Source organism: Nerophis ophidion, linkage group LG19 (assembly GCF_033978795.1).
Source record: "Nerophis ophidion isolate RoL-2023_Sa linkage group LG19, RoL_Noph_v1.0, whole genome shotgun sequence".
NCBI lineage: Eukaryota > Metazoa > Chordata > Actinopteri > Syngnathiformes > Syngnathidae > Nerophis > Nerophis ophidion.
The window spans coordinates 4,453,813-4,466,454 of record NC_084629.1 but is presented as its reverse complement, the minus strand read 5'-3'; the positions used below and the strand labels follow the sequence as shown (position 1 = coordinate 4,466,454).

General features: G+C 41.8%; 1 protein-coding gene across 8 annotated transcripts in view; it reads right to left on the bottom strand.

The window, feature by feature from the left end:
* Positions 1-12,642, bottom strand: part of LOC133537889 (plakophilin-4-like) — a 280,220-nt gene that overhangs the window by 31,468 nt on the left and 236,110 nt on the right. For all 8 annotated transcript variants that reach the window (XM_061879014.1, XM_061879012.1, XM_061879018.1 and 5 more), the window contains 2 exons: positions 8,921-9,104; positions 3,085-3,202 (listed from right to left, as the gene is read on the bottom strand). In XM_061879014.1, coding sequence (XP_061734998.1) covers positions 3,085-3,202; positions 8,921-9,104 — 302 coding nt within the window. The remainder of the gene's footprint in view (positions 1-3,084; positions 3,203-8,920; positions 9,105-12,642) is intronic.

The window sequence follows — 12,642 nt, the reverse complement described above, 5'->3', positions numbered from 1 at the left end:
TGTTAGCGTGTGCATGTACAGTTTGTATGTGTGCGAGCGTGCGCATGTGTGTGTGACAGTGTGCATGTGCATGTGTGTGAGCGTGTGCCTGTTTGTGTGCACGTTAGTGTGTGCATGTCTGTGTTACTGTGTGCGTGTGTGTTTGAGTGTGTGCGTGTGTGTGCCTGCACGCGTGAGTGTGTGCATGTGTGCGTGCATTTTTGTGAGCGAGTGCATGTGTGTGTACGTGTGTGAGCGTGTGCATGTACAGTTTGTATGTGTGTGAGCGTGCGCATGTGTGTGTGACAGTGTGCATGTGCATGTGTGTGAGCGTGTGCCTGTTTGTGTGCACGTGTGTGTGTGCATGTGTGTGTTACTGTGTGCATGTGTGTTTGAGCGTGTGCATGTGTGTGCCTGCACGCGTGAGTGTGTGCATGTGTGCGTGCATTTTTGTGAGCGAGTGCATGTGTGTGCACGTGTGTTGGCGTGTGCATGTACAGTTTGTATGTGTGTGTGACAGTGTGCATGTGCATGTGTGTGAGCGTGTGCCTGTGTGAGTGCACGTGTGTGTGTGCATGTGTGTGTGAATGTGTTTGAGTGTGTGCATGTGTGTGTGAATGTGTTTGAGTGTGTGCATGTGTGTGTGAATGTGTTTGAGTGTGTGCATGTGTGTGTGAATGTCTTTGAGTGTGTGCATGGGTGTATGAATGTGTGCGTGCATGTGTGTGAGTGTGTGCACGTGTACGTGCATTTGTGTGAGCGTGTGCATGTGAGTGTGTGCACGTGTACGTGCATTTGTGTGAGCGTGTGCATGTGTGTGTGCGTGTGTGTGTGAGTGTGTGCACGTGTACGTGCATTTGTGTGAGCGTGTGCATGTGTGTGTGAAAGTGTGCGTGTGTGTGTGCATGTGTGCGTGAGCGTGTGCATGTTTGTGGGCATGTGTGTGAGTGTGTGCATGTGTGTGAGTGTGTGCACGTGTACGTGCATTTGTGTGAGCGTGTGCATGTGTGTGTGCATGTCTGTGTGAAAGTGTGCGTGTCTGTGTGCATGTGTGCGTGAGCGTGTGCATGTGTGCACATGTACGTGCATTTGTGTGAGCATGTGCATGTGTGTGTGCATGTATGTGTGAGCGTGTGCATGTCTGTGTGAAAGTGTGCGTGTGTGTGTGCATGTGTGCGTGAGCGTGTGCATGTTTGTGTGCATGTGTGCGTGAGCATGTGTGTGAGTGTGTTCATGTGTGTGAGTGTGTGCACGTGTACGTGCATTTGTGTGAGCGTGTGCATGTGTGTGTGCATGTATGTGTGAGCGTGTGCATGTCTGTGTGAAAGTGTGTGCGTGTGTGTGCATGTCTGTGTGAAAGTGTGCGTGTCTGTGTGCATGTGTGCGTGAGCGTGTGCATGTGTGCACATGTGCGTGCATTTGTGTGAGCGTGTGCATGTGTGTGTGCATGTATGTGTGAGCGTGTGCATGTCTGTGTGAAAGTGTGCGTGTGTGTGTGCATGTGTGCGTGAGCGTGTGCATGTTTGTGTGCATGTGTGTGTGAGCATGTGTGTGAGTGTGTGCATGTGTGTGAGTGTGTGCACGTGTACGTGCATTTGTGTGAGCGTGTGCATGTGTGTGTGCATGTATGTGTGAGCGTGTGCATGTCTGTGTGAAAGTGTGCGTGTGTGTGCATGTGTGCGTGAGCGTGTGCATGTTTGTGTGCATGTGTGTGTGAGCATGTGTGTGAGTGTGTGCACGTGTACGTGCATTTGTGTGAGCGTGTGCATGTGTGTGTGCATGTATGTGTGAGCGTGTGCATGTCTGTGTGCATGTATGTGTGAGCGTGTGCATGTCTGTGTGAAAGTGTGCATGTGTGTGTGCATGTGTGCGTGAGCGTGTGCATGTGTGTGAGCATGTGTGTGAGTGTGTGCACGTGTACGTGCATTTGTGTGAGCGTGTGCATGTGTGTGTGCATGTATGTGTGAGCGTGTGCATGTCTGTGTGAAAGTGTGCGTGTGTGTGTGCATGTGTGCGTGAGCGTGTGCATGTTTGTGTGCATGTGTGTGTGAGCATGTGTGTGAGTGTGTGCACGTGTACGTGCATTTGTGTGAGCGTGTGCATGTGTGTGTGCATGTATGTGTGAGCGTGTGCATGTCTGTGTGCATGTATGTGTGAGCGTGTGCATGTCTGTGTGAAAGTGTGCGTGTGTGTGTGCATGTGTGCGTGAGCGTGTGCATGTGTGTGAGCATGTGTGTGAGTGTGTGCACGTGTACGTGCATTTGTGTGAGCGTGTGCATGTGTGTGTGCATGTATGTGTGAGCGTGTGCATGTCTGTGTGAAAGTGTGCGTGTGTGTGTGCATGTGTGCGTGAGCGTGTGCATGTTTGTGTGCATGTGTGTGTGAGCATGTGTGTGAGTGTGTGCACGTGTACGTGCATTTGTGTGAGCGTGTGCATGTGTGTGTGCATGTATGTGTGAGCGTGTGCATGTCTGTGTGAAAGTGTGCGTGTGTGTGTGCATGTGTGCGTGAGCGTGTGCATGTTTGTGTGCATGTGTGTGTGAGCATGTGTGTGAGTGTGTGCACGTGTACGTGCATTTGTGTGAGCGTGTGCATGTGTGTGTGCATGTATGTGTGAGCGTGTGCATGTCTGTGTGCATGTATGTGTGAGCGTGTGCATGTCTGTGTGAAAGTGCGTGTGTGTGTGCGTGTGTGCGTGAGCGTGTGCATGTTTGTGTGCATGTGTGCACGTGTACGTGCATTTGTGTGAGCGTGTGCATGTGTGTGTGCATGTATGTGTGAGCGTGTGCATGTCTGTGTGAAAGTGTGCGTGTGTGTGGGTGCGTGTGTGTGGGTGCGTGTGTGTGAGTGTGCATGTGTGTGTGCATGTGTGCGTGAGCGTGTGCATGTTTGTGTGCATGTGTGCACGTGTACGTGCATTTGTGTGAGCGTGTGCATGTGTGTGTGCATGTATGTGTGAGCGTGTGCATGTCTGTGTGAAAGTGTGCGTGTGTGTGGGTGCGTGTGTGTGAGTGTGCATGTGTGTGTGACTGCTTGCATGCGTGCACGTGTGTGTGAGTGTGTGTGTGCACGTGTGTGTGAGTGTGCGACAGTGGTGCATCGTACCTTGCTGTCGAAGTCTGAGGTGTTTACGCAGGCTTTGATGACGTAGAGGAGTGAGTCAACCAGACCCTCACAGGTGCGCATCTGTTTTCTAGCCTCCTCGCCAGCTGAGCTCAGGTTCCTGTTGGAAGAGCAAACACACACACACACACACACACACACACACACACACACACACACACACACACACACACACACACTGTAAGGAAGTGTAAACATGACAGAGCAGCGTGTGTGTTCTACTTGTGTCATCACTCCTCTATTGTGTATTCCATCTTGTGTGGTCTGACAGGAAACATTCCTCCACAAAAAAACGTTGTCTTTCCACATGATCATCTATGTATGGAAGTAGAATTGTCTCACATCATCTTATATATTAACACATTTGCATGTATTAATAAATATACAAATACAAATATGATATACAAATAAAATCATTCTTAGTATTAACGCGTATTTGTAAATATATTTTTGAAATATGAAAATATATACAAATAGAATGTATGAATATTAAAATGTGACATCTAAATAAATCAAGAATTTGTATATATAAATGTGTATTTGTAAATATATTTTTGAGATATTTATAAATAAAATGTGTGAATATAAAAATGTGACTAAATATTAATCAAGAATATGTATAAATAAACGTGTATTGGTAAATCTATTTTTGAGATTTAAATATAAATATGCTAGATTTTGAATGAATACATTAATAAATGTACAAATGTGGTATACAAAGAAATAAATAATTTGTATAAATAAACGCGCATTTTTAAATATATTTGTGAGATTTGAAAATATATACAAATAAAATTTATGAATGTAAAAATGTGACATACAAATAAATCAAGAATTTGTATAAATAAACGTGTATTTGTAAATATATTTTTGAGAATTGAATGTAAATATGCTTGATTTTGTATGCATATATTAATATACACATGTGATGTACAAATAAAAAAATGTGTATAAACGCATATTTGTAAATATATTTTGGAGATATGACAATATATACAAATAAATGTGTAAATATAAAAATGTGACATCCAAATAAATCAAGAATCTGTATAAATAAAGTGTATTTGTAAATATATTTTAGAAATTTTCTAATATTTACAAATAAAATGTATGAATATAAAAATGTGACTAAAAAATAAATCAAGAATTTGTATAGATAAACGTGTATTTGTAAATCTATTTTTGAAATTTGAATATAAATATGCTTGATTTTGGATGACTATATTAATAAATATACAAATGTGGTATACAAGTAAATAAATAAATTGTATAAATAAACACGCATTTTTAAATATATTTGTGAGATTTGAAAATATTTACAAATAAAATTTACATGTGACATACTAATAAATCAAAAATTTGTATGAATAAAGTGTATTTTGAATATGTTTTGAGAGTTGAATGTAAATATGCTTGATTTTGTATGCATATATTAATATACACGTGATATACAAATAAATATTAATTAACACATGTGATGTACAAATAAATTATGTGTATAAATGCATATTTGTAAATATATTTGTGAGATTTGAAAATATAGACAAATACATTTTATGAATATAAAAATGACATACAAATAAGTCAAGAATTTGAATAAATAAACATGTATATGTAAATATATTTTTGAGATTTGAATATAAATATGCTTGATCTTATATGCATATATTAGTCTACGAATAAAAATATTATATACAAATAAATAAATAATTTTTATAAATAAACGGGTATTTGTAAAATTATTTATATGAATAAACGCACATTTGTAAATGTATTTTTAAGTTTCCAAAATATGTGCAAATACAATTTATAAATATAAAAATGTGACATACAAATAAATCAAGAATTTGTATAGATAAACATGTATTCGTAATATATTTTTGAGATTTGAATGTAAATATGCTTGAATTTGTATGCATATATTAATACATGTACAAATACAAATGTGATGTACAAATAAATAAATTATGTGTATGAATAAACGCATAATTGTAAATATATTTTTGAGATTTTAAAATATATACAAAAAACCTTTATAAATATAAAAATCTGACGTACAAATAAATCAAGAATTTGTATAAATAAACATTTATTTGTAAATATATTTTTGAGAGAAACGTGTATTTGCAAATATATTTTTAAAATTTGAATATAATTATGCTTGATTTTGTATTTGTATTTGTATAGAATTTGCATATGTGGATCGCTTTTTTGCTTTTGTGTCGATGAGACATTCCTCCCACAAACCAGCTGCACCTACACAGTCCTCTGAACAACCAGCAGAGGGCACTGCAGCCAGAGCGGTCTGGGTCACAGAGCATTATAAGCAAAAGGCCCGGAGTTCTCTGCACAAAAAGAATCCACGTCTTTACAGCAAGAACGCACAACGGGCCTGAGCTAGGTAACATTAGCGTTGTATTAGCTAATGCTAATTTATCCAGTTCATTTGAAAGACCGTGCTAGCTGCTTCTTTCATTGTATCAATGGTCTTTAATGACCTTTTCCCGATGTAGATACTGATCTTTTAACAGTGCAATATGTGGCTCTGGCTGCAGTGCCCTCTCCTGGTTGTTCAGGGGAGTGTGTAGGACACATTTATTTGTGCATCTGGTTTGTAGGAGGAATGTCTCATCGACACAAAAGCATATGCAAATTCAATACAAATACAAATACAAAATCAAGCATATTTATATTCAAATATCAATAACATATTTACAAATACATGTTTATTTTTACAAATTCTTGATTTATTTGTATGTCACGTTTTTATATTTATGAATTTGATTTGTATGTATTTTCAAGTCTCAAAAACATATTTACAAGTACGCGTTTATTTATACAAATTGTTTATTTATTTGTATGTGTCATTGGTATATTTATTAATATATGCATATGTATTAATATCATATTGATGTATGTATAAGTTGATGTGAGACAATTCTACTTCCATATCTACAAACCCTGTTTCCATATGAGTTGGGAAATTGTGTTAGATGTAAATATAAACGGAATACAATGATATTTGTAGCATATTCAGTTGAATATGCTACAAAGACAACATATTTGATGTTCAAACTCATAAACTTTATTTATTTTTTTGCAAATAATAATTAACTTAGAATTTCATGGCTGCAACACGTGCCAAAGTAGTTGGGAAAGGGCATGTTCACCACTGTGTTACATCACCTTTTCTTTTAACAACACTCAATAAACGTTTGGGAACTGAGGAAACTAATTGTTGAAGCTTTGAAAGTGGAATTTTTTTCCCATTCTTGTTTTATGTAGAGCTTCAGTCCTTCAACAGTCCGGGGTCTCCGCTGTCGTATTTTACGCTTCATAATGCGCCACACATTTTCCATGTGAGACAGGTCTGGACTGCAGGCAGGCCAGGAAAGTACCGGCACTCTTTTTTTACGAACCCACGTTGTTGTAACACGTGCTGAATGTGGCTTGGCATTGCCTTGCTGAAATAAGCAGGGGCGTCCATGAAAAAGACGGCGCTTAGATGGCAGCATATGTTGTTCCAAAACCTGTATGTACCTTTCAGCATTAATGGTGCCTTCACAGATGTGTAAGTTACCCATGTCTTGGGCACTAATGCACCCCCATACCATCACAGATGCTGGCTTTTGAACTTTACGTCGATAACAGTCTGGATGGTTCGCTTCCGCTTTGGTCCGGATAACACGATGTTGAATATTTACAAAAACAGAACACTTTTCCACTTTGCATCAGTCCATCTTAGATGATTTCGGGCCCAGAGAAGCCTGCGGCGTTTCTGGATGTTGTTGATAAATGCCATTCGCTTTGCATAGTAGAGCTTTAACTTGCACTTACAGATGTAGCGACAAACTGTATTTAGTGACAGTGGTTTTCTGTAGTGTTCCTGAGCCCATGTGGTGATATCGTTTAGAGATTGATATCGGTTTTTGATACAGGGATCGAAAGTCACGGTCATTCAATGTTGGTTTCCCGCCATGCTGGTTAGGTGGAGTGATTTTTCCAGATTCTCTGAACCTTTTGATGATATTATGGACCGTAGATGTTGAAAACCCTAAATTTCTTGCACTTGCACTTTTAGAAACGTTGTTCTTAAACTGTTTGACTATTTGTGGACAAAGGGGTGTACCTCGCCCCATCCTTTCTTGTGAAAGACTGAGCATTTTTTTTTGGAAGCTGTTTTTATACCCAATCATGGCACCCACCTGTTCCCAATTAGCCTGCACACCTGTGGTATGTTCCAAATAAGTGTTTGATGAGCATTCCTCAACTTGATCAGTATTTATTGCCACCTTTCCCGACTTCTTTGTCACGTGTCGCTGGCATCAAATTCTAAAGATAGTGATTATTTGCAAAAAAATAAATGTTTATCAGTTTGAACTTTAAATATGTTGTTTTTGTAGCATATTCAACTGAATATGGGTTGAAAATCATTTGCAAATCATTGTATTCCCTTTGTTTTTACATCTAACACAATTTCCCAACTCATATGATATGGAAAAGTATTACACCAGGGGTGCCCATTACGTCGATCGCGAGCTACCAGTCGACCGCGGGGGGTGTGTCAGTCGATCTCCAGCCAGGCTTTTAAAAAAAATAGACCTAAAAATTACTGATCATCAATCTTCACCAAGACGTCACTTAAATGACATTCACGGTACCGGAGGGTCTTGTGAGATGACGCTGGCTGCTGCAAGATCATTATTATGAAAATATGACCGAGAGGAAGGCGAGAAACACTTTTTATTTCAACAGACTCTCGCGCCGTACCTTCCGTCAAAACTCTAAAGGCCGACTGCACATTTCCTATCTTCACAATAAAAGCCCTGCTTCATGCCGCCTGCGCTAACTAAATACAGAGTCTCGGAAAACTGGCGTGCACAAGCGATCCCTCAGAAAGCTGGCGTGCACATCACTTGTGCACGCCAGCTTTCCGAGACTCTTATTTTGTTAGCGCAGGCAGCATGAAGCAGGGCTTTTATTGTGAAGATAGGAAATGTGCAGTCGGCCTTTAGAGTTTTGACGGAAGGGACGGCGCGAAAGTCTGTTGACATAAAAAGTGTTTCTCGCCTTCCTCTCGGTCATTTTTTCATAATAATGAACTGGCAGCAGCCAGCGTCATCTCACAAGACCCTCGGGTGCCGTGAATGTCAATCAAGCAAGCTACGGAATTTGCCGCCAATCTTTTTCTTGTAAAGTGTATGGAAGCTGGATGAATTAGATGCCAAAAACCAACCACTTTCATGTGGTATTGTACAGAAAGGACAACTTTTTTTCTCCTCCATTTGAAAATGTGGCCGTTATCATCATTACTGTCTGATTCCAATCAATGCAAGTCATCAGAATCAGGTAATACACCAACTTATATTCTTGTCTTTGTGAAAGAAAGACATCTATATGTGTTACACATGCTTGTATTATCATTAAACACATTTAACTTGTTTACAAAAATGTCTCTTTCATAAATAAATAAATATAAATGATATATATAAATGAGGTAGATCCCCTCGAGTTGGTCAATTGAAAAGTAGCTCGCCTGCAGAAAAAGTGTGGGCACCCCTGTATTACACGGTTTCACTGCCGAGCTCTAGACAACAACAACACATTATTTGCAGACTATAATTACTGGTTTAAAAATATATATTTTTTTAACTCAAACAGGTGGAATTACACACTCGTGTGCATTTTAGTTGACACCAACCGGAAACGTGCACTGTTTGCAAACATGATTCCTTCATCTGGCAAACGAGGCCTAATCACGACAAGTGCAGTCGCATAAGTTGTCCACCAGGGGGCGCACATGTGCTTTCCCCCTTACCTGAAACAACCTGTGGTATTCCTCAGCACCAGCGATGAGTGGAATTTCAGCTTGTGGTCCTCTTGGAAGGTGGAGCTGCTCCAGCCCGAATGGGGGATGATCACAGTGTTGGTCAGGCTGGTCAAGGCGTCGTGAATAATTGTCATCTTGACGGCGTCGCACGACGACAGGTTCCACAGCACCCCTGCGGTGAGAGAGCACGCGCAAGATAAAAAATGAGAGGGAGGAGGTTATGTCCCGGGGGGGAAAACCCTGCAGAGACAAGATGACAATCTGGGCTTGTAATAGCTCGGTGTGAGCGGACCACGTGCGTGCAGAAAAGCAACAAAATAAAACAAAAATACACGCCGGGGATTTAATTGAAAATATTAATCCTTCACATTGCTGCAGAATCCCCTCGGGGTGATGAATAAAAAAAATGTGAAAAGGTGGAACAAAAGGCCAGGGCTGTAGCATAAGAAATGAAACATAAATAATGTAACAGATCTTTTTACAATGACGCCTTCCAAATTCCAATATTGTTCGCAGCCTTTGAAGCTGCATCTGCCTGACTAGCCAGCATGGAGCATGTTCCCGTCATTAGTAAAAGTTAAAAGTAAAGTACCAATGGTAGTCACACACCCACGAGGTGTGTACTAACAACAAGACATCAGGGCGCAACCCGAGTCGAGTTTCTTAACATGGAGATATTCTCACTACTTTTCTTTTGCCGTGCACAAAGAAACGAAAATTTTAGTTAAATGTAAGTTGTGTCTTGGATCCATACTTGCCAACTCTCCCGAAATTCAGCGCCTCTCCCGAAAACCTCCCGGGACAAATTTTCTACCGAAATTCAGGCGGACCTGAGTGAGGACAGCCTGTTTTCACGTCCGCTTTCCCAAAATATAAACAGCGTGTCTGCCCAGTGACGTTACAACTGTAGAATGATGGAGGGCGAGTTCTTGGTTTCTTATGTGGGTTTATTATTAGGCAGTTTCATTAACGTCCTCCCAGTTCGGTAACAACACACAACAACAGCAGTCACGGACCTGCCCGCGGAGCGGGGTGTGTAAGGACCGGCCTCGAAGTAGGCACCAGGTGAGTAGATTGCCCAGTTGGGATATGTTATCTAATCACCTGTCGCCTTTACTAGCAGCAGTCGTGTCTGCCCATTGACGTTATAACTGTAGAATGATCGAGGGCGAGTTCTTGGTTTCTTATGTGGGTTTATTGTTAGGCAGTTTCAATAACGTCCTCCCAGCGCGGTAACAACACACAACAACAGCAGTCACGGACCTACCCGCGGAGCGGGGTGTGTAAGGACCGGCTTCGAAGTAGGCACCAGGTGAGTAGATTGCCCAGTTGGGATATGTTATCTAATCACCTGTCGCCTTTACTAGCAGCAGCCGTGTCTGCCCATTGACGTTATAACTGTAGAATGATCGAGGGCGAGTTCTTGGTTTCTTACGTGGGTTTATTGTTAGGCAGTTTCATTAACGTCCTCCCAGCGCGGTAACAACACACAACAACAGCAGTCACGGACCTGCCCGCGGAGCGGGGTGTGTAAGGACCGGCCTCGAAGTAGGCACCAGGTGAGTAGATTGCCCACTTGGGATATGTTATCTAATCACCTGTCGCCTTTACTAGCAGCAGCCGTGTCTGCCCATTGACGTTATAACTGTGGAATGATCGAGGGCGAGTTCTTGGTTTCTTATGTGGGTTTATAATTAGGCAGTTTCTTTAACGTACTCCCAGTTCGGTAACAACACACAACAACAGCAGTCACGGACCTGCCTGCGGAGCGGGGTGTGTAAGGACCGGCCTCGAAGTAGGCACCAGGTGAGTAGATTGCCCAGTTGGGATATGTTATCTAATCACCTGTCGCCTTTACTAGCAGCAGCCGGGCCGAGACACATGGTTGGAATGGGGAGTTAGAGCAGAGCGAGACACATGCAGGAGAGTGGAGCGAGAGACACACACACACAGAGCCAGGACGCAGGGACACGTCGGACTGAAAAGTCCTAGAATATATATATTGGTGAAAGAGCAACCGAGACTTGTGTGTGGCAATAAAAGACGCGGTTCAAACTGTCAAGAATATCTGTCGGCATCTAACTATTTATGTTACCATAGTAACTAGTATATCAAGCAAAAGAGCAAAAATATGTAGTATAGTTCATGACTTACGGTCATTAGAAAACATCCAACAGCTACACTTTCCTTCTTAAAGAGCTAAAATAATAATTTGGGAATATCCAACGGGCCAGATTGAAAAGCTTACCGGGCTGCATGCTGGACTTCCTTTGCCCAGGTCTGATCTCGTGGTACGCCAAAGAATCACTAGATTTACTTTCCTAAATTTAAACACGGTGTTATTGTTCCAACTGTGTGGCCCAAAAATTAGATTTACTTGGTAAATATAACTTATCGCTTGTTTTTAATGAACACTTAGGCCTACTACGCTACTGTATTTTAATGTTGATCATTATAGTGGTACTTAGAGAGCCAAGTTCTTCCTGAGTTGCTTTAGAGGCATCAATGACGGACAACCATGTCCGTAAATCATGGCTTTCAGCTACAAACTGCTGTGCTCTCAGCTCGGGGACACGTTCACAAGTCTTTGTCTCCGGTCAAGACAGCTTGACCAGTAAGTTCTCTGTCCTGAGCGGAGCTCCGGGGGGCAGAACCAGTTCAAAGGCAGCAGCTGCAAGCACTGAGCCATAAATCCACAATACTTCAAACCGGTTTGTTTGAGGTCTGCTGAGCAGTTGTGTGCTTTGTATCTGCCACAGTACATCAATCGGCTGATTTTGTAAATAAAAAAGTACGTGATCCATATTGCGAAGTGAAGCGGTGTTGGAATAATCGAATATGTTTACTATCACGCAACTTTAGTATGCTTAAAGTCCGTTTGCTATTGTGTTGAAGCTGCATTTTTCTATCTGTGCAAGGACAAAACGTCTAGTCTGAGAGGTGGCCTCGGCCGCAGATGTTATCTTTGTTTTAGCCCACCAACAGCCAAGGACTTCAAGGACCTCAACAAAGATAAGATGACAGCACATAGGCGGAGCAGAAACAAGGAAATCACAAAGCCCTCAGCACATTCCGTCACGTATTGTGCGTACTGGGCCGGCTTTGCATGATATATGTGACCACTCCTTTTAGAGGCGGCCTCAGTGAAGTTGACTGGGGGACTCCTGAATAAATAGAGGGACGTGGGCGCTGTAACTTAGAGCGTAGGGCGAGACTGTGACTAAGTGTGCAGCTCCATGCGTTCTCCTCATGAGCTAAATTGGAAACTCCTGAATAAATAGAGGGACACGGGAGCTGAACCTTAGAGTGTAGGGCGAGACTGTGACTAAGTGTGCAGCTCCATGCGTTCTCCTCATGAGCTAAATTGGAAACTCCTGAATAAATAGAGGGACGCGGGAGCTCTAACTTAGAGCGTAGGACGGGACTGTGACTAAGTGTGCAGCTCCATGCGTTCTCCTCATGAGCTAAATTGGAAACTCCTTAATAAATAGTGGGATGTGGGAGCTGTAACTTAAAACGTAGGGCGAGACTGTGACTAAGTGTGCAGCTCCATGCATTCTCCTCATGAGCTAAATTGTAAACTCCTGAATAAAAAGAGGGACGCGGGAGCTCTAACTTAGAGCGTAGGGCGTTGTGACTAAGTGTGCACCTCCATTCGTTCTCCTCATGAGCTAAATTGAAAACTCCTGAATAAATAGAGGGACGTGGGC